This window comes from Penicillium longicatenatum (assembly GCF_028827895.1).
Source record: "Penicillium longicatenatum strain IBT 33135 chromosome Unknown contig_2_segment0_segment0, whole genome shotgun sequence".
In the NCBI taxonomy this organism is placed as follows: Eukaryota; Fungi; Ascomycota; class Eurotiomycetes; order Eurotiales; family Aspergillaceae; genus Penicillium; species Penicillium longicatenatum.
The window spans coordinates 2,134,163-2,156,323 of NW_026643120.1; the positions used below are offsets into that span (position 1 = coordinate 2,134,163).

The following is a 22,161-nucleotide window of genomic DNA, read 5'->3' on the forward strand; positions in this document are numbered from 1 at the left end:
AGATATCTTCCAGCCTCCTCCTTCTGGCAAATACTTTTTTCTTTAAAAAAAGTAAATAAAGAAAAAAACGATTTACCTATCTCAACACGGGAAAATTGGAGAAATTTCGACTGTGACTCCTGCAGTGGGGTGCTAGCTGCTTGCCCCTAGCGCCGTGGGGATTTCATCTTCCCACTGGTTGCAACCTAATCAAGGTCCCATGATCAGGCAGCAGGTAGCACGGGGCCCACAGTTGATGTCAGCCTGGCTCGATAACACCAGCACCCGATACATTGACATAATTGCAATGTTACCCTTCTCCGAGACCTGTCTCGTGAGAATAAACAATGTCTACTTCGGGACACACATAGGCCAACGTCACGGGCGCAATTAGGCATAATTGCATGTGCGAATCTCACCTGGAGGCTCCATCGATTGACTCGTGTTGCATCGAGTATATACTATCTACCAAGGTGCGACCCACCTTCGTCTTACAGTAGACTAGCTTCAGCGAATTCATACATTGAATTTTCAACGGCGGGGTATGAAGGACGCACAGTACATGCTTCCTAGCGAAGGTACCCCGGGTCTGGATTGGAGACTTGGATGGCATCCTCGATAGTCGCCATTGATGGCTCCGACTTCGCTGGCTTATATACATGGTCATTCATATCTAGATCTGATAGGCTTGATTCATTCCGAACTCAATATATTCTAGATCAAATCCAAAATCATACCCAATCTCAAAACACATCACGAAGTCAAATAGGTAAACAACCGGTAAATGTGACAGTTGTCATGATTTCTACTGATGTATGAAGTTTGAGGTCAAATCGAAAGATTCATCTCCCAATATTTCACCCCTCAAAATGAGGTCAAACATTTCTCATTGACAATGCCTAGGCAGGTGGGCAACTACAATATGAGGGTATCAATTGCTTGAATCAAGCCCTGGAAAACTTGGAACACTTTGGAACTCCACCAGGGTAAGAATAATCTTGGAAAGCAATGGAAGCATAAAGGAAGATCTACAGACATTTAAATTTCAGTAGACTTTACAGGACAATATGCAACATTTGAAATTGAAATGACAATCCTTTGCGAAAGTAATAATGCCTTGTGACGCCATGAGGATGAAAGGATGAACGGGCAAATAGGGATGAGGGTCAGAAACAATCAATTGACACAAGAGCCACCCAATAGCAGAAGAAAAAAATTACGAACGAGTCTTTTTTGCAATACCTCCTCCATCTAAATGGAGTGACAGAGAAGAGGTAGGACCATGGACAAGAAGGCAAAAAGTGTAAAGGATAAGGACGGTGAATATGTACGCGAGTAATAGGGAAAAGTAGAAACTACTTAAGAGTCATCGACCAGGCGTTTCTGGACCCAGGCACGCTTGGCTCCATCAAGAAGCACGTCCATGTTCCCGCTGTTCTCGCACATGCCGCGGAATAGACCATCCTCGCGGTTGATGAGAGTCCAGGGGTGGTCGTATTCGATCACTTTACCATGATCAAGGACCAAAACCTTATCATAGTCAATAATCGTTTGCAGGCGATGAGCAATGGTGATGATTGTGCTATCGTGGAGTTCACGGAGGGTCTCCTGAATCTTGGCATCGGTAGCGTAGTCAATGGATGCAGTGGCTTCGTCCATCATGAGGACGCGGGGTTTCTTAAGGAGTGCGCGGGCAAGACACAGGAGCTGTCGCTGGCCCTGAGACAAGTTGGACCCAGACTCCGAGACTAAGCTTTCCAGGTTGTGGAAGATGTTCTTGTTGTCGACGACTGTGACAGCGCTGCCATTGGCACCGCCATCAACGCCACCATCGACGCCACCATCGACGCCACCATTGGCTTCAGTTGCGTTGAACGTGGTTCCGGTCAAAGGAGTTGTGCTTCCTGACGGAGATCCGATCAAATGCACACGACGAAGCGCGGTGAAGATTTCCTCGTCGGTGAACAGACCGAATGGATCTAGGTTACTGCGAATGGTTCCGGTGAACAGAGTGGGATCTTGAGGCACAATTGTGATGGCCTCACGGAGATCTCGCAGGCCAATTGCACCAATGTCGACTCCGTCGATGAGAATCTTACCTTTCTCGGCCTCCAATCCACGGAAGAGGGCAAGGGCGAGAGAACTTTTTCCGGCGCCTGTGCGACCAACGATACCGACCTTCTCACCGGCCTTAACAGAGAAAGAGACCTCCTTAAGCACCGCATCTAGGTCAGGACGGTAGCGGGTAGTGTAGCCAGAGAACTCTACAGCACCTTCAAGTGGCCATCCCTTTGCCGGGCGAGAATCAGGGATAATAGGAGCGGCTTCTTGGTCAACCTCTAGATACTCACGTACTCGCTCAACCGAGTTCATGTTTTGCTGAACCTCTGAGTAAAGACGAACAAGCCACAGCACGTTCTCAGTGAAGGTAACGGCGTAAGTAAGGGAAAGACCAGCGGCACCGGCATCGATATTGCCAACATTAATCAGGACAAAGGTCGCGGCGAAGAACGAAACCAGAGCACCAGTCCAGTCAACTCGAAGAGCGAGCCAGCGGTTAGCAGCCCAGAGATAGATATGAGGTCGGTTATACGCATTGATACGACGGTGATTGTCGACAATGAACCGAGGCCCGTCACCGTAAGCACGAATGGTGACAATACCATTCAAAGTCTCACCGAATTGCTGGTACAAGGGGCTTCGCTGCACAGACTCCAGACGCTTGAGGTCACGAGAAGAGTTCAGGTAGATGGCGCCCAGTGCAGTGTACACCAAAGTGATGAAAATGCCCGCAATCAAGAATCCTGGGGTGATGATGGAAATAAGGATGACAATCATGATGACTGAAGCAAGACTGTGCAGCATGCCTATTGCCACAGGTGCCACTTCCTGGTCAACCGCTTCGACATCCTTGGAGAATCGGTTCATGAGCTGGCCGAGTGGTGTTGAGTCAAAGAAGCGGAACTTGGCATGCATAACGGTCTTTAGCAGACGGTCATGGATCTTCCATGATGCATGAAGAGAACCCCAGAACAGCACGGCTTCGCGCGTCAAAGAAATCGAGATGTACCCAATACCCAGCAGAGCATACACACCCAAGTAGTACATCACATTGACTTCGCCATCGGGAGTAGTAGGACTGATGCTAGATGGTAGTTGTTGGGGTACCCATGTGCTCATCTTGGAAACACTGCCGACATTGAAGGTTGGAGGCTTGAGATGAGCGACAGCAGCGTAAGTACCGGCATCATCCTTCGGTCCAACGCTAGAAGATTGGTAGGCGTTAGCCCACTGTCGAATCCAGATATTAGTCGAGACGGAGCCCAATTGCTGCAGACAGAATACCGCAACAGCCATAACCCAATAGTACCATTGTCCCATTGAGCCCAGATACATAGTAACCGTTGACCACTTAACACTACCAGTGGCCATCGATTCCTTCAATACAGTCTTTCCGTCCTTTTGAGACTTATCTGCCGTACCATTCGTAGACCCATTTGCAGCTGTGGTTTCATCTTCAAGATCGGCATCCGACGGAACACGAGATAGACCGCGCGAGCTAGCACGCGAGGCTGGTCGAGACTTCAAAAACTCTTCACCAAGGGCGCCGGTGGCAGCAACGCTATCAGGCCGGCCCTGGGCGCTGATCTTTCCATTATCAAGTACAACCACATGATCTGCCTGAGGGACGGTGAGAGAAACATTGTGAGTCACTAAAATGCAGGTACGATTCATCATCAAGGGGCCGGTCAGGGCCTGGCGGAAAATGTGCTTAGCAGTGTGAGAATCGACGGCGGAGAGACAGTCATCCAGCAGCAAGTGGCGGGCGCTGCTGTAGATGGCTCGGGCAAGAGAGATTCTCTGCTTCTGTCCACCCGACAAACTAATTCCCTTTTCACCAACCAGGGTTTGGTCGCCGGCATCAAGAATAGCGATATCACGTTCCAAAGCACACGCCTTCAGAACTGCGCGGTAACGCTTCTCGTCGGGCGGGGAAGCGAAGATAATGTTCTCCTTCACAGTGTCGTTCACCAACCATGCTTCTTGGGCACAGTAGGCGATGCTGTCAATCAGGCCAGTTTCAGGGTCAACCGGAAGGTCAGCACGATTTGCCATGCCACCAGGCAGATGAACGCGACCCTCGATGAGTCGCATTTCGCCAAGCAAGGCCATGAGCAGGGATGTCTTGCCAGAGCCCGTGGGTCCCGCAATGATGCTAAGACGACCGAGCGGGAAATTGACATCCACGTTAATCAGGCGAAAGGCGTCCGCACCTGCTTCAGATGATGTAGAGGGTTGTTGAGAGCTAGGCTTGGAAGTTCCCCAGGTGAGGGTCGCCTTTTGCAGTCCAATTTGAGTTGGGCCATCCGTGAGACTATCGCGCAGCTGATCATATTTCTCTGTCTCTTCCTCGTTCAGATATTCATCCACACGGTCGAGGGAGACCTTGGACTCCTGAACGTGGGCCACCATATCTGCCAGTTGATCCAAGGGGACACGCAGCAGCGAGAACATTGACAAGGCGGGGAAGGCAATTGAAGGGGTCAGTTGCTTCTTTTCCACAACTGTGTATAGGAAGAACGAAAGGAAAGTAATCAGAATGGGAGTGCCGTACCAGACCGTAGCAGCACAAGACCACAGGATGTAGCGACGTCGCAGCGACTTCAGTTCAGCCCGGCGTTTTTCATTAACAATATCCTGGAAACGCTGTTCCCATGCAAAATACTTGATGATCCGGATATTCTGGAGGACTTCATTGGTCGCATGGATTCGTGCATCGGTGCCCTTGAGGATCTGGTTTTGGACCCGATTGAACTGCCGGGCAATGAAAAGATTGACGGGAAGCATCAAGGCCATCAGAACGATACCAGCGAATGAACTATAGCCCATGATCTTATATAGCAGAAAGATGGCCATGCCAATCTGCACTGGCACACTGGCCCACAGGAAATGGAGGTATGCACCAACTTCGCTGACCTTGAAAGAGTCAATGGCCATTAGATTGATAATGGTACCAACGTTTGCCTGCGAAGCGGCTTCCTCCACCTTGGACTCAGGCTTGACACCATTCTCGGCATCATTTTGATCAGCAGACTTCTTCTTCCGGCCGAATGAAAAGATCCGGTTTTTCTTCTTGGTGTCCTTGGGCGCCTCCTGTTGCTCCTTTAGCGCTTTACGGGCAACATCCGTGGACGCACCAGCCTTGCGCCGGAGCGCTTTGGCATAAATCTCACCAATGATGATAGCACGGATCTTGACACCCATCTTGCGACCGATATAGAGCGCCTGGCCATCTGCCACACCTTGAACAATAGCAGAGCAAAACAGGAGAATCGCATACAACCAAGCGGCATTGGGGGTCGTCGAACGAGGGTCTTCGACATATTCGAGAATTGCTTTAAGAAGTAGACTGGGAACGAAGACGAAGAGATTGGCAAAAATTGTCCAGAGACCTTGCTTCAAGATGGTCCCGAAAAAGTATCGGAGGAGCTTCCATGCCATAGAGCCCTTCATCTGCCGCTTTCGAAAATCGGTCACAACCGCGGCCGCCTTTTGCTGAGGAGTCAAATTCCATACGTCCTTGAGCTCTAACGGTTGCCGATAGCCCTTCATGATGAGTGGATCCAGCCAAGCATATGTGGCCAAGGATAGAAGACTTGCCATTGGATGACGCGGAGGTTCTAACCCATCCTCGTGCTCCACTAGAACGGGCTTGTTGCCACGGCGAGTAGTAAGCGCGATTAAGAGAAGCAATGTGCTCAGCGCGAATGCGATGCTGCTAAGAACCAGGGCGTGTTTCGATAGCGGATGAATGACAGCGGATCGGAACACCATAATGTTAAATAGCCACTGTAGGGCGTACAATGCCGCCGTGTGGTTCCAAAGTCTCGGGGCAGAGAAGAGATCCATAGTCGACAGTAGAAGCCGCACCAAAACCAAGAAGAGAACATAGCCCCAAGATACCAGACCGGCGATAGCAGGAATAGTACCATGACGGCCCCAACCACCGGTCGACAGAATCACCACGTAGAGTGCGACTTGACCGACGAGTGCGGCAATCTCCAGCGCAACGACCACAATTTCTCCACGAGGGCGGTCCACCTCCAGTTTCAAGTGATCTAGTTCGGTTTGTGCGGCCTGGAACAGCATAGGATCGGAATCGGATTCCGGGCCATTGGGAACCTCATTTTCGGAGGCATCGTTTGAGAGGACCTTATAAGCGACACCTTTGTTGGAGACCACATAACGATAGGCTAATTGTGTGATGATAAAGAGCAGCGATACAATGCAGGCTGCGAGGGGAAGGGTGACTTGCAGAGTACTATATCAGATTTTCGACGATCAGTACTGGAACGGTCGGCTGCATTGGAACCAACACGTGAAACCAACGAGAAGTGACTGGAACATTACAACTCACTTGCGCTGGAAGCACCGCGACAGATCATCCACGGCCCAGAGCGGACCGGGACATTGTGGGAGCATAGTAGATATGGCGATACGATAGGAGAAACGAGGGGGAAAGCTCCTGGAGGGCCAGTGGCCGATTGTTGATCAATTCAGAGCTTTCTCAAGCTCTGCGACCGCGTAACTAGAATATATGCAATGCGCCCGATGATAGACCAGCGAGAGAAATGTCCACCCCAGAAAATTAGCGACAATACACGACTCGACAGCTAGACGAGGCTCGCATCGCAAAGTCGAACGAAAACGGAAAGGCGAGGTCGGATGGGAAAAGTCCGGAGCCGAGGGCCGTTGAGGGGTGTGAAAACAGCTCAAACGGCTCAAAGATACGGGGAAGATATACGCAAGACCCCCGTCAGTGTAGTTATAAAAACAACGAATTGAGGCACGAGGAAGAGAGAGGAAGAAGTAAGAGGCAAATGGGGTCTGGGCCAAAGCCGGCGGTGGAAAAAAACGGCCAACAGGGTGACATAAACCACTACATCAGGGTGGATCCAGGTACCACTACAGAGGTACCTACGTGCATCGAACCGAACCCGAAATGTGAACCCCCGAAACAATGCAATTATGTATAGATTAGTTTAGCCTGAGCTGACCAGAGTACTGTTCATAAGGTTGATATATTCAGTCACCCTCCGGAGTGAATTGCTCATCTGACTCCAAATGCCGATCGTTGCTTATCGCGCATGTTTGCCTTTTCCCCACCCGTTATCGGCTAAAGTAGAGATACTGCGATACCGTGTCTGATACTACAATATGACTCAAACAGAGTGAATAGAGTGAGCAAATATCCACGTGAACCAAATCCATGTAGACGTTGATCGCCACAGTTGTGTGACCGTTCGCCACGAGCCTGACTAAAACAGTTCCCCATTTTTTCCTTTTTTTGCGCTTCGACATCATCGATCCACTCTTCCCTTCTCCCCCTCTCAGGTTCTCCCGGTGGCCCACTCCAACGGGGACGCGTGGATTATCAGCGACGAGAAGCAGAAGAAAAACAGAAGCCCGAAAAGAAGCCAGTCAAGAAAAAGAAAAGGAGCTTTCATTAGTTATCTTTTGTCATCCCTTTCGCCATGTCGGAACGAATCCTCATGAATGAGTTTCGGGCATTATCGCGTGAGAAATGGTTGAACGTCGAGGTCAGTGCAACGCTTTCTACACAGTGAATTCTACATTTGTCAAGCGATATAAGCTTACCAGTGGCCTTGCATATTCATAGCTACACAGGGAGAACATCTACCAATGGGACGTTGCGCTCATCGTCTTAAACAAGGACTCCATTTACCATGGCGGCTATTTCAAAGCCCGAATGACTTTCCCTCAGAACTACCCTTATGCGCCTCCTGGTATTTTCCTTTCCCTTGTCTATACAGTTAATTCTGGATGATACTTATGACACGAAGACTGACGAAAATCTCACTTTAGAGTTTCGCTTCCTCCTGCCTCTTTACCACCCCAACATCTACACGGACGGCCGAGTGTGTATCTCCATCCTGCACCCGCCCGGCGAGGATGAGATGTCGGGTGAGCTGGCGGCAGAGCGTTGGTCTCCTGCCCAACGAGTGGAGTCTGTCCTGATCTCTATTCTCTCACTCCTAGACGACGCCGAGGTCTCATCTCCTGCCAATGTCGATGCGGCCGTGATGTTGCGACAGGATCCAGAGGAGTATAGTGTCCGGGTCAAGGCGAATGTCGAGGCCTCCAAAGAGATGGCCCCGCCTGGTTTCAAGATGCCGGACCAGGAAACAACTTGCGTGGAACTGGACAAGGACGATGCTGACTTCTGGGCTGACTCGGAAGTGGATAGTGACCCTTTTGGTGGCAGTGACTCTGAAGGTGACTCGGATATGGATCAATTGACCGCGAGTGACTTGGATGATGCCGACGAGGATGATGAAGACGAGGATGAGGAGGACGAGAAGAAGAGGAGTTCATGAGAGCCAGCAGATCGTGTTTTGCTTCAACGACCGACATGAAGCCACCACCATTTCTTTCAACACTGCATTCGGCGTCGGCATATTGGCTACAAATATATGGCAAAGATCGGCTTTTTATAACGCGGGTCGTTTTCCGGTTTACTATGGCGGGTGCATTTTACGGAGTCTCGGATATTTTGCTTAGTTGAACCTGCTTATCAGGGTTGACAAATTTGATCGCATCAAGAGATTAACATTATGGATTAAATTTTACAACCATGATACCGTTGTGCATGGCGTAGCCTTGAACAAGGCCACCAGTGCTTAAATCTACTGATACGTATAACCTTGAACTAGCGGTATATGGGTCTTGGCTGGTGATGTGCGACAACACTCGAGACACCGGGACCTTGAGAGACATCTGAGACAATTTGTACGCATGGATCTTTAGAAGACAGACTGCTTGCTCAGATGACAACCATGTTCCCAAGGTATCCGAACACAGTAGGCCGAGCTTCCATTTTGACCCGCGTACATGGTTCGTGCATTACCACTAAGATGGAAGTAGGCTCGGATCTAAGCTCCCACTGTACCTTCCTAGATTGCATCCATTTATTGCTCGTGCCATTTCTTAAAGTGGCAGTTTAAAAGGGAGCTCTTGTCCCTACTTGAAAAGAAACCCCACACTTTTGGGGTCGTTGCCGGTGCCGTCCTTGCCGTCCATCCTATTAAGCATTGATCGTTGATAGATATACTCCGCAGCTAAATCTCCTATATCGGAGGAATCATCAAACTTCACAATGAATGTTGCCCCCGCATGATTATTCTTAGGAGCTCATCAACTTCCACATCTCGACAAGCTCTGTGGATCAAACAAAATTGACCATCCAAAAATGGCCACACAAGCCCTCGCGAACTGGTCCGTGAACCTGACCTATGCTTCCCTACCATCCGAAGTCAAATCCGCCGCTGTCCGCAGCTTCTACAACTGGGCTGGCTGCACAGTGGGAGGAAGCGCCCACCCAGCCACAAGCATAGCCCGCAAAGCGCTTGCGCGGTTCACAGGACCAGCCACCTCCCGACTACTAGGTTCAGGAGGGGGGCATAGATGTTGACGCGATGCACGCTGCATTATTCAATGGCATCGCCTCCCATGTCCACGACTATGATGATACGCACCTAGATACTATCATCCACCCAACTGGGCCAGTAGCATCGGCATTGCTAGCGATAACCGAGTCACTGGATCGCCCAGTCACCGGGGAGGAATTTATTACTGCGCTTGTTGCGGGTGTGGAGGCGGAGTGTAAGGTTGGATTAGCGGTTTGGCCTAGCCACTACGATGTTGGATGGTATGTGCAATTCCCTGGGCTCGAGATCCATATTCCAATTGCGTAATTACGAATTGAAACATGATATTGCAATACTAAAGATGGCTTCTAGGCATATCACAAGCTCAACGGGCGCGATAGGCGCTGCCGTAGCCGTCTCAAAGCTCCTTGGCTTAAACGCTACCCAAACAGCACATGCAATCGGCCTTGCTGCAACACAGGTCACAGGACTACGAGAGATGTTTGGCTCGCACACGAAATCTTTCCATCCGGGCCGAGCCGCTCAGAATGGGCTTGTAGCTGCCGTTCTTGCAGAAGAAGACTATACTAGTTCTACGCAGGCACTCGAAGCGGAACGTGGCTGGGCAAACGTGGTTAGTAGCTCCCATGAACTCGATGTGCAGATCGGCAGTCTTGCACCCAGTGGACGGTGGGAGATTGTGCATAATGCATTTAAGCCATTCCCCTGTGGGATTGTGGTGCATCCCGTGATTGATGGGTGTATCTTGCTACATGAAGAGCTAGAACGCTCTGGGTTGTCGATTGATCAGATTGTTGAAGTTCAGGCGGAGGTTCATCCCCTCGTTCTTGAGCTGACTGGTAAAACAGCGCCCAAGGATGGGCTGGAGGGGAAATTCAGTGTCTATCATGGTGGAGCGGTCGGACTATTGTTCGGGAAAGCTACGCCGGCCCAGTACGAGGATGGGGTCGTTACTGATTCGCGGGTTGTGGGGGTGAGAAACCGGATTAAAGCTAAGATTAACGAGAATTTCAAGGCTGATGAGTGTCATCTTACTGCTTTGCTGAGGAAAGAAAGTGGGGAGAATGTCACGATTGAGAAGCATGTGAGTCATGCGGTGTGGAGCTTGGAACGACCCATGACGGATGCTCAATTAGTCCAGAAATTCGTCGATCAGTGCATTCCTGTACTTGGTCAAGAAAAGACTGGGAAAGCCAGTCAATGGTGTTGGGGTTTAGAAAAACAGTGCGACGTCCGCGGTATCAAGGCAGTGCTGTAAAAACGATAGCTACATCCACTACATTGGCCAAAGGTTTACACGAAGCGAATGAAGAAGAATTGTTGAAACACTTGTATAAACCCTAAACACATTCTAGATGGTGTCGGAATTGTATCGTTGTAGCGAAAAGATATACTACGGTAATGATGTCAAGCAAACGGGGAGCGACAGTTGGGAAGGGATTGATGCCCCGCGGTGTTGGACCACCCCAAGGGGAAAACCGAAAAAGGAAATAATTGAAAACAAGAAACAAAGCCAAATGAAACAATCTGCGCCAGTGTGTTAATCCATCCATCCATATGCCCATGTAAAGAGTCCCGTCACAGACGGCTCTATTGGTTGTTTACTCTAAACAGTAATAGCGTCCTTGATCTCGCTGTAGATAGCACCCATCTCCTGGTGGAGAGTCTTCTCGGCGTGACCAAGCAGTTCCTTGAGGCGCTCTTCAACACCAGCCTCGGAGGCGGCCTCGTAACCACCCTCAGAAACAATCTCAGAGTAGTTGGACGAACCACCACCGTTCCAGGCGAGGAGCTATTAGACAAGTCAGTATAGAGTTCTTTACTAAGCGGATTAGAATGACTTACGTTAGGAGTGTCTTCGGGAATATCTGAGAGAGCGCCGGCAGTGGCGACAGTGATCAAAGCCTCCTTGAGCTTCTTGGGAGTGATCTCGGCAACGGCATAGGCCGAGTCAGAGGAGGGCTGCAGGGAGACGTAGTAGGCCAGCAGACCAGCAATGTGGGGGGAGGCCATGGAGGTTCCCGAGATGGTGTTAACAGCGTACTCGCTGCCAATCCAAGTAGACAGGATGTTCAGACCGGGGGCGAAAATGTCAGTGCACTTTCCGTAGTTGGAGAAGTAGGCACGTTCATCAGTCAGGGTGGAGGCACCGACGGTGACGGCGTTCTCGGCAGCGGCAGGGGAGTAGTTGCAAGCATCAGCATTGTCATTACCAGCAGCCACAGCAAAGTGAATTCCAGCCTCAACAGCGGCATTGACAGCAAGGTCCAAAGTGCGCGAGCTACCACCACCCAGGGACATATTGGCAACGCTGCCCTTGAAGCCCTTGGCCTTGCCCGCCTTAGCAGCCTTGGTCTTCTTGATGTGAGCCTCGGCAGCCCACTCAACACCCTTCACGACATCAGACATGGTACCAGAGCCACTGGAGCGCAGGACCTTCACGCCATAAACATTGGCCTTCTTGGCAACACCGTACTTCTTACCGGCAATAGTACCAGAGCAGTGAGTGCCGTGACCATTGCCATCCGCGTCCTCATCACCCTGGGGGATGGTCTTGCCCCAAGTGGCACGACCCTCGAAGTCAACGTGATCAACGTAGGTACCAGTGTCAATAACGTAAGCATCAACACCCTCACCACCATCCTCGGCGTACAGGTACTTGTTGAAGGTACCAAAGGAAAGGCTGTCACGGTGAGAGATACGAGCCAAACCCCAGGGGGCGTTCTTCTCAAGGGCAGGCTCCTCGTTGATGCGGACCTCGGAGTCCTTCTCGATGTAATCAACCTATATAAATAGCAATCGGATTAACGAAGGAAGTCTATAATGGGGATCAAGGCAAAGTACTTACATCCGGGTGACGGCGGACCTGCTCGATGACATCCTCGTGGAAGTGACCAGCATATCCCATGAGCGAACCAGCGACGTGGAAAGTGTGCTTTAGACCCAGGAACGCATCATCATTGAAGCCAAAGAGCGAACGCTTCTTCAGCTCCATACGCTGCTGGCTGGAGTGGATGTCCTGCACCCAGTCGTGGTGAGCGGCAGCGACCGAGGAATCGACATGATTCTTGAACACAACGATGTATGAGTCTGGAATCTCCTCAGAGTTTACAGAAGACAGGATAGGGGCGGCCTCGTTGTGGATGGAGCCTACTCCCATGGGTGACGCAGCTGCCAGCAGTGGCAGCAGCGATAAGCCGAGGAAGCCTTTCATGATGGGGGGATCGACTTGAACGACAGAAATAAACAAAAGAAGATTGGAGAGAATAAACAAGAATAACAGACACTGTTAGGTGAATGGGAAGGATGGATATAGGTTGGTTGGAAGGAAGGTTGAAGGAGAAAGGGAAGAGGATGAGGAGGTGAGGAGAAATGAGGAGGTAAGTCAGTGACCTTATCTAGGGGACCCGGAAGATGATGCAAGCGGGCGATTACATTACAGATACGGGGGCAGATGACTTGTCGATTTGGCGCTGGCTGTCGATCCTGGGTGGGGAGCGAGGCCGGGGGAAGGCGTTACGGTAATGTATTGTAACGAGCTTCGCAGCTTTCCCCAGTAACACACGACCAGCAGGCAGAAAGGCAGATAAACCCGGGAATGCTCTTATCGCACCATATCACATCATCCTCGTCATACATACACTATCTCTAATCCATACTTGGACGGCCAGACGGCCAAACGGCCTTGGAACTCAAGTCATAATTATATAGAAAACCAGGCCGACACATGAAGGGTCTTGTCGCACTCCTCCCGGGTACCTGGCAGGGGGTTGGCCAAGGTCGCACGGACTCTACAGCTATCGTGGCGAATCAAGGCAAACTGCAACCTCCGAAGTCGCGTGCTTTCACGAGGTGAATATCCGGGTGACGCGAGACATAGAAATGCATGGCCCACACAAATTCTGAAATGATAGTCCGTTGGGTCTTATGAATGCCATGATAATTCATCACAAGGGATCCCCCGGTCTCCACACCATCTGGATAACACTATCTTTTATCGCTCTTATCATCCGTAACTTTACAGCCCGATGAGGACTGATAATACTCGGAATTACAACAAAACTTGGCACACGCAGCTGCGCCCCAAAACGCCCCCAAAGTCACCTGATAGGCTCCCCGCCGTCGATAGAGCCTCTCCAAGGCTGTCGATCCATTTTTGTAGCCTATACAAGGCAATATCGGGGCTTGTTTGGTCCGGATCGTCCTAAATCAACTTTGGTGTTTCACTCCGCTTCGGTGTGTCAGTGTTCTCTGGTTCGATCCCCACCCACCACACCCCCCCCCCATACCAATGCAGACCGCTTCAATCGTCTCGTCAATCGTCCATTCACGGTCTCTGATGGTCTCCCGCCATCGGAACGGTCGTGGATAAGATTTGGTCATGGCTCCGCCGCCCCTCTCGCCCTCCCCCTCCGGATCGACTGAGCGACTTGCCGAAGAGCTGGCACCTGCGCTGAACCAGCTAAAGTCCCTTACGGTGGGCAACCCAATTACTTTCCCGCAGGCACTGACAGCTACTGAACCTCTCCTCCGCCTCCGCCATACCTTTATCGATGATGCCCGCCCGCGGACCGCCAAAGATGCATTCCGACAATTGTGGGGCTTCCAGACCCTGCTGAGTATAGCCGAACAGCTAGCAGAGCTGTATGACATCAATGCTTTATCCAAGGATGAGAGGAAAGATTTGCTAGCCATTTACAAGGATGTGCTGGGAGTCTTGGCCGAAGCATTGAAGAATCATTTTGGCAACAGACGGTATTTTGCGCGCAGGATCGCTGGAGGGGGTACGGCAGCCCTAGAACGGACTCTGAGTGTGCTTGTCGGAAAAATAGGTCAAGCTGAAAATGATGCGCACCAGATTTACGGTGCAGTTCTGGCCGCTTCGCTGTGCCAGGAGAGTGTTTCGGGTATCTTTGGAGCACTGGGTGCGAAATTCCTACGGAGTGAAAGCCCCCAATCTTCAGCACAGCTGCGGGATGCTGTGGACCAGTGCATGGGATCTGCTGAGACTGTAGAAGTGGCAGAGTTTCTGGGGCCATTACTTCGGGCCTGGGTGACCCAATCTGCCTCCCCAGGCAATGATACTCTACGACTTGCTATCCCCGCCTGTCTTTGCCAATTGGCTTCCCAGTCCTTGAGGAATATTGTAGCTTTGCATGCCACCGGGATGCTGACTTCTATTCTTTCGCTTCTATTTGACAGCGGCCGGCCTGAAAACGAGGCAGAAATTTACCAGGATTTGGCTCGGCTTCTCAGTGTTCAGGGAATGAGTAGCCTGGGTGACGCAGTTGCCCTGTACCGTCGAGCACACCAAAATCCACGAGTCTTGAAATTCCTTGTGTCAGCTCTCAAAGCTTCTAAAGAACCTCCTTCGATACAATTCGACATGTCCCTACATGGCTATTCTTCTGTGGAGTTCGCGACTTTGGCCCGGCCATTTCCTCCAAGTTCTTCAGCAGGCTATACTCTGGCAGCCTGGGTTCGGTTCGATGAATTTGATCGCAACACACATACGACAATATTTGGAGCATTCGATGCCAGCCAGACCTGCTTTGTGCTTGCTTATCTGGAGAAGGATACTCACAACTTTATCCTTCAAACTTCGATCCGTGGTCTCCGCCCTAGTGTTCGATTCAAGTCCGTTAAGTTTAAGCCTGGCCGCTGGTATCATATTTGCATGGTCCACAAACGGCCGAAGCCCACCTCATCATCACGAGCATTTCTGTTCGTTGATGGGGAATTTGTGGAGCAGTTAAAGATCGACTACCCCTCCGTTCCCACCAGTGACCACCCGAATAGACCACCCCACATCCAAGCATTTTTTGGCACGCCCCAGGATTTAGCAATGCGTCTTGGAAAGGGAGTTTCGACGTCCAGGTGGTCCTTGGCCAATGGAATCCTTCTCGACGAGGCCTTTAGTGATGATATGATAGCCGTCTTTTACAATCTCGGCCCCCGCTACTATGGCAACTTCCAGGATTGTCTTGGTTCTTTTCAGACCTACAAGGCTTCTGCAACCCTGAACCTACGCAACGAGCACCTTCATCCTGGAAAGGAAGAATCCTCGGATATTGTGACAGCCATCAGGAGACGGGCCAGTACTCTAGTCCGTGAGAATTCGATATTGATTAATGTTTCTCCTGTCGCTGTTCTTGACGACGACGATAGCAACAACGTTGATGAATCACAACTCATCAAATGTTTGTCAAGACAGGCAGCAAAAAGCTTGCAACAACTAACCAAGGCTGGTGGTAATGCCGTTGCAATCAACGGGGCGACTCCTGCAATCAACGATGGCTTGACTCAGCCGCAGGGAGTCGGAATATTAACGGGCGATCCGGTTGTTGCCGTCCCCTGGTCATTAGACGACGCCAGCTGGTGTCTTGGCGGCTGTGCTGCTGTACACCTGAGCCTGATACAATCTGCTCACTCTCCCGAAACCCTCCGACTGGCTGTCGAGGCTCTTTATGAAGCTATCCAAGACAATTGGAGAAACAGTGAGGCAATGGAAAGAGAAAACGGCTATGGAATTCTTGCAGCTCTTTTGCGGGAAAAATTAGGCTTTCAGCTAGGTAACTTCTCATCTAGTAAACCTGCCGTGGCCAACTCGAGTGCTGAGGAGCAAAACTCCCTTATCCTGGATCTTCTGCGCTTAACACTTCAATTCGTGGGATATGATTCTGAACATGCAAACCAGTCCATAATCACCAATCCTCTTGCCTATCGGGTCTTGTTGGTTGACATGGATATTTGGCGATATGGCGAAGCACCGGTTCTTGAGCTGTATTATAATCAATTTCGAGCCTTTGCTACTGACAGCAAATACCACCGTTTCAACGCAAAACGGCTGGGTCGTATGCGTGTCAGCAAGAAACTAATTGAGACGCTGAAGGGAGGTGAACTTACTTCTGAAACGCTCAACCCCTGTCTTTCTGCTTTTCGGTCTTTGATGGAGAGTGGCATGTCTCCCGATCTCCTGCGGTCTTTTGCTTTGTCCATCACATATACACTTCACATGCCAAAGCCCACTGCCAGTCTCCAGAAAAAGAAAAGTCTTCGATTTGTGGCGGCTCCTTCGCGACCTGGCTCTTCAAAGTCTCATTCTGAAAAGCACATATCGGCCACTGCACAAGGAACTGAAATGTTGCGATTGTATACAGATGTACTGTGCAATCCGCTAGATTCTACACCACTCAAGAAATTTGCCAAAGCGGTAACCAACAAGGTTTGTTAATAGTCACTCAGTGCTCGGGAACCCATTCTGACAAGGCTTGCAGTGGCTTCTTTATCTATCATGTGAAGACGAACCGGAAGTTGTGGTCCTCGCCACCAAGATACTAGCTCGATTGTTAGTTGTTCATGGTAGTGGGTATAGCAAGAAGTTCTCTGAGAAAAATGGCGGATACACGATCTTAGAGCACCACTTAAAAAGATGGTGGAACGTTCCTGTGCTGTGGACAATCTGCTTTTCTATTCTTTTTGGTCGAGATATTGCTCTTCTGAACCTTGACAGACCCTTTGACGGCCCTGGCCTCCTGAAACTATTTCTCAGTGACGGGGACCTTCGCATTGTGAATCCTGAGATGCTTCCAGTGATCACTGGAATGCTGAAGAGTGGATTGAAAAGCACCGTTTTGAAAAGTGAACTCGGTGCGCAAACCGGCACGGCGATGCGAAAATCAGACGCTCAGGGTTTCAAAATGTTATCGGTGAACCTCAATGGTATGTTCTAAAAAACGCTCCCAGATAGGACGTCTTGGCTCATTACTTTTGTCTCAACAGATATTCCTCTGGGAGACCGCGAGTCGCAGAAGGTTTCGCTCTTGTCCTCGGTGGTCGAATTTCTAGAGGAGGCGAGCACCATATCTCGAAACTTTCAAGAATTCACCATCCAGTCCACTTATGTACAGGAGCTCCTGGCTGTTCTGTATCCAGTAATCGTCAATTCAGATTCTATCAGTGCCAGCACCGAGCTGAACACCAGATATGGTGGCCTTTCCTTTGATGATAGCAATCTAGTCTTGCGACCCCGTTCGAGTGCTGTCAACACGTCGACTGTCTTGCAGACTACCACAGTCGATCTTCCCACAAGCCCCGATGAAAGCGCCGGCTCTGCTCGCCGTGGTTCCTTCATTCTCGTTTCTTCCGATAAATCGACGCACCAACCGTCCTCTGCACGTATCAGGCGTGTTGTACACCCTACTTTCTCGAGTGAAGAATCTTTCGTGGATCATCCACTTGTTCAGGCCATTTTTGGGCTGGCTCTCACTGTATTCGAGGATCAGCTCTTGGAACGCAAGGATTTCTCGGGATTCGGGCTTTATCACAAAACTCCTCCCGGCTTTTTGGAACACCAAGCATATTTCAATTCTTGGATCTTCAATCACGTGTTGTCAACACTCAAGACACTGCCCAACTGCAAACCTCGTCTCCTTCAAGAACCGCGTACTATTACCAACATTTCCAGATTCGCAACACATCTAGCCGAGGCAGTCTACGAGGGATGGTTTATTGATGGAGCTGCCACCACCTTGGAAAGTCTCGGATCAATTTTGGAGTATATTCAGCGACCGGACATCTCTATTCTGAAGAGCATAAGGCTGTGTAGCCAGGCGGTGGCAACAACCCATTCTACGTTATATCGTGTTGTCTTGTTACAATTATCAGAGGCTGATGAAAATGACACTTTGGCCGTTTTGAAACGTTTGAACTACTGGCAGGTGGTACTTCTCGGTGCATCAGAGACCGAGTCGAAACATCTCCAACTGCTCTGTTACCTTCTGTACACAAAGCTCATCAGCACAGATGAGGATATTCGACTGGCTGCTGCTAGTCTCTGGAGAATTATTTTGGTGCAAAAGCCTGATGAAATGAACAATATCCTTAGTCGTGGGCCTCCTACCCTGCAGGGTCGACTATCAGATGGCTTTGAAGCTCTGGCGGGCATGGAAGACGAAGCATTCTTGCATTGGATCGATGATGAGCGTGACGATCTTGACGCTTTGTTCCTAGGTATCCTAGGCCGAGCATGGGAAGCGTTCGTTCAGGATGAGAACACAAAAAGCGAAGAATCAGCTAAGAATCGGATCGCAAAGCGCAAGGAAAAGCTCAAGCAGTGGGTGCAGCTGGAGAAATTTGATGAAGAGGTGACTCGCAAACATAATGCCACCTTGCCTCATTGGATCTCAAATATCTCCGCGTCGGAAACTCTCAAGTCGCAGAGGTGTTTACAAGACCTTCAGGACAACTCATCTTTCATGTGGTCGGCCTTTTCTAACCTCTTGTTGGATCTTCGACGACCAGGTGGTCTGTTGTCGGAGGAGAAGGAAAGGAAATCTAGGCTCGACCAGACGGAAGGCCGCAGTCGGATGCGCTTACGCGTTGTCCCGGATGATTCAGGCGAACGCCAAGACTACCAACCCAAACGCAAGGCTTCTGAGCCCCCAGTCATGAAGATTGATACTCGAGTGCGTGCGCTGTCTGAAGGTGAGGCAATAGGGTCACCAACGAGCCTCACGGCGGAGCCAGAGACTGTTGATCCCGAGGTACAAGATGGCGAGCCCGAAGACCGCAGCATACTAGAAGAAAATTTCGAAATGATTGATGACCCCAAAGTGGAACTCGAAGACTACGAGGACAAAAATCGCAGAGTGATGCGATCGCTTCAACGAGGTGATCAGGTACAGAATGTCTGTAACCAGTCACGTATCATTGGTCTTGAGGCTGTAGAGGGTCTTCTGATCATTGGAAAGGACTGCATCTATATTCTGGATAACTTCTTTCAACGAGCTGATGGAGAAATTGTCAATGTTTGGCAAGCACCCTCTGAGGAGCGAGACCCCTACGTACGCATGATTGCTGGGCGAGAATCCAACGACCGCCGATCCCAGGATCATGAAACCAGAAGCTGGAAATGGTCTGATTTGGTCAGCGTCTCTAAACGACGCTTCCTCTTCCGGGACGTTGCGCTTGAGATCTTCTTTACCGATGGCACAAGCTATTTGCTGACTTTTCTCTCTGCGCGGGTCCGAGATGAACTGTGCAGTCAACTTGGCAACAAGGCTCCTCAAGTTACTGGAAGTGTAGGTCACTCGCGGCCGGAAGATATTTGGCGATTCGAGACTTTGCGCAGCCAAGAGGATGCTCCACAGTCTCTTGGGTCTAAGTTTGCCAGTGTCTTTGGTCATCTCCCATCTAGTCCAGCAACCCGAAAATGGGTCCGGGGCGAAATATCTAACTTTCATTATCTCATGTTGATCAATACCCTTGCTGGGCGCACATTCAATGATCTGACTCAGTATCCCGTATTTCCGTGGGTCCTGGCCGACTACACAAGCGAGGAGCTTGATCTCACCAACCCGAAGACTTTCCGCGACTTATCTAGGCCGATGGGCTGCCAAACACCAGATCGTGAAGCTGGTTTCCGTGAACGGTACAATGCCTTTGCAGAGATGGGTGACGATAACTCCCCACCTTTCCATTACGGAACACACTACTCTTCTGCCATGATTGTTTGCTCATACCTCATCCGTCTCCAGCCGTTCGTGAAGTCATATCTGCTCCTCCAGGGTGGCACTTTTGATCATGCAGATCGGCTTTTCTACTCTATCCGGAAAGCATGGGAGTCCGCATCTCGGGGAAACATGACCGATGTTCGCGAATTGACCCCTGAATTTTTCTATCTTCCAGAGTTCCTGATCAACTCCAACAAATACGACTTTGGGCTACTACAGAATATGACAACCACCATTGACTCAGTTGAGCTGCCACCATGGGCTAAGGGCGATCCTAAAATTTTCATTCAAAAGCATCGCGAGGCCCTCGAGAGTCCTTACGTGTCTGAAAATCTCCATCATTGGATCGATCTTGTGTTCGGCAGCAAGCAAAAAGGAGATGCAGCTGTGGAGTCTGTCAATGTATTCCACCACCTTTCCTACAAGGGCGCGAAAGACCTGGACGCCATTGACGATCCAATGGAAAGATTGGCCACAATTGGTATTATTCACAACTTTGGCCAGACGCCCCATCAAATCTTCCAGCGAACTCACCCCCAAAGAGAAGATGAACGACACCGTATTCCCCGGCTCGACACCCTCGCAGAATCGTTAACTCAGATGCCACTTTCGCTCCTTGATATTGAAGAGCGAGTGAATACTCTGTCTATGAAGCAGGATCGCCTTTTATGCACTGCTGCGCTCCGACTCAATGTTCCGCCAACGTATGACCAATATATGGAATGGGGCTTCTTCGATGGAAGCGTGCGCTTCTATTCCACCGACAGTCGCAAAGTATGAATTATTCCACCCTGGAATCCTCTTTGTATATCATAGCTAACTATCCATAGCTCCTCGGGCATTTTGAGCACCTCCATGTTGGTCAACTCTCCTATGCCAGCTTCGCAGACTCGCGCACACTCATCACCTGTGGAACGGACTGTACGATTTCCTTGTGGACAGTGACCTCGACCGCTCGGTCAATTGATCTACAACCTATTGGGTCATTGTTTGGTCATCGTGCCCCGGTTACCGTTCTCGCAGTTTCCCGTTCGTTTAGTTCTATGCTGTCAGCATCCAACGATGGTCAGATTATGCTATGGGATTTGAACCGCCGATGCTTCGTCCGGGCTCTTCCGGCCGATGGCACAGTTGATGTAAGTACTTCCTACGATGATTATTGTGGGTATTCGTTTCTCATTAACAAATTTTAGTGCGCTCGAATCAACGACGTAACAGGGGACATCATCGTCTGCCGTGGCAACCGTATCACCATGTACACGCTGAATGGAGATGTGCTGGTTGATCAGCCAGTTTGTGAATCCTCTGAGGATCACGTCCTGTCTTGTGTTTTTTACGAAGGTGTTCAGAATGAATGGCTCGAGCGTGAGCTCGTGTTGACTGGCCACAGTCGTGGTGTCGTTAACATTTGGGCCAAGAACATCCATGATGGACTCTTCGAGCTTGAGCTGATCCGACAGCTCCATCATACGGACAATAGTAGAGACAACGGTGCGAATATCTCCGCTGGAATCAGTTGTATCTTGGCTCTTCCCCAGGTTGTCTATACAGGGGACGAGGCAGGCCGAGTGGTGAGTAACTCTGTCCGGTGCAGTCCCCCCATATTATAGGAAATGTAAAACTAACAAGAATGTAGTACGAGTGGAATTGTGTCCAGCGGCGTTGAGACTCGGATATGAATTCCGTCCGGTGCGGCTATTGAAAGTGTTCGGAAGACTGTCCTCCCTGGTTGATACTAGAACTTTGAATCCACATAGACTGAGGTGACGTTAAAAAGCACGGGCGGTCTGTCCTCAAACCGGATAATTCCTGGTTTATTTTTGTTTTCTTTCCTGTTTTCATTTCCTAGTCGCAACCTCTGGACCATCGCCTAAATCCGGGGTTTTTTAGCGTTGCATATACATAGCGGGAATGGAAAGCATGCAGCACATATGGAACCCCGTAAATCGTGAGATTTAACCGGATCCCGGTGAGGCCTTGTGCAGGCCCCGTTGCAATCTAGTGGGCCGTTGGCCGGTCGACCATCCTCCGGATGGCGCTGCCGGAGCACTCTGCGCCGAATCATCGTTTCCCAAGGTCTTCTCCAGGCATAATGTAGTCTGCAATTGTATGTTACTGAGAGGTGAATGGGTCTCTGAATAATCGGTGGCAATCTAAGCCAGATATTTCTTGATGAATCATGTATGAGGCGACGTGTA

At 50.1% G+C, this 22,161-nt stretch overlaps 5 protein-coding genes across 5 annotated transcripts; 3 read left to right on the forward strand and 2 right to left on the reverse strand.

Moving 5' to 3' along the window:
* Positions 1-1,338: 1,338 nt before the first annotated feature.
* On the reverse strand, positions 1,339-6,462 carry N7484_003326 (uncharacterized protein; the record flags this gene model as incomplete). The annotated part of the gene is made up of 2 exons (XM_057113746.1): positions 1,339-6,301; positions 6,398-6,462. 2 exons carry the CDS (start codon positions 6,460-6,462, stop codon positions 1,339-1,341), a joined length of 5,028 nt encoding a protein of 1,675 aa, XP_056973886.1.
* A 1,052-nt stretch (positions 6,463-7,514) lies between these two features.
* N7484_003327 (uncharacterized protein) lies at positions 7,515-8,378 on the forward strand (the record flags this gene model as incomplete). Its single annotated transcript, XM_057113747.1, has 3 exons — positions 7,515-7,580; positions 7,661-7,787; positions 7,867-8,378. The coding sequence occupies 3 exons, from the start codon at positions 7,515-7,517 to the stop codon at positions 8,376-8,378; spliced, it is 705 nt and encodes a 234-aa protein (XP_056973887.1).
* Positions 8,379-9,250: 872 nt separating this feature from the next.
* On the forward strand, positions 9,251-10,707 carry N7484_003328 (MmgE/PrpD family protein; the record flags this gene model as incomplete). Its single annotated transcript, XM_057113748.1, has 3 exons — positions 9,251-9,361; positions 9,447-9,709; positions 9,801-10,707. The coding sequence occupies 3 exons, from the start codon at positions 9,251-9,253 to the stop codon at positions 10,705-10,707; spliced, it is 1,281 nt and encodes a 426-aa protein (XP_056973888.1).
* Positions 10,708-11,055: 348 nt separating this feature from the next.
* Positions 11,056-12,663, reverse strand: N7484_003329 (S8 family peptidase; the record flags this gene model as incomplete). Its single annotated transcript, XM_057113749.1, has 3 exons — positions 11,056-11,241; positions 11,295-12,233; positions 12,298-12,663. 3 exons carry the CDS (start codon positions 12,661-12,663, stop codon positions 11,056-11,058), a joined length of 1,491 nt encoding a protein of 496 aa, XP_056973889.1.
* Positions 12,664-13,830: 1,167 nt separating this feature from the next.
* On the forward strand, positions 13,831-21,629 carry N7484_003330 (Beige/BEACH domain protein; the record flags this gene model as incomplete). The annotated part of the gene is made up of 6 exons (XM_057113750.1): positions 13,831-16,674; positions 16,727-17,171; positions 17,232-20,737; positions 20,794-21,099; positions 21,157-21,534; positions 21,600-21,629. 6 exons carry the CDS (start codon positions 13,831-13,833, stop codon positions 21,627-21,629), a joined length of 7,509 nt encoding a protein of 2,502 aa, XP_056973890.1.
* Between the last annotated feature and the right edge of the window lie 532 nt (positions 21,630-22,161).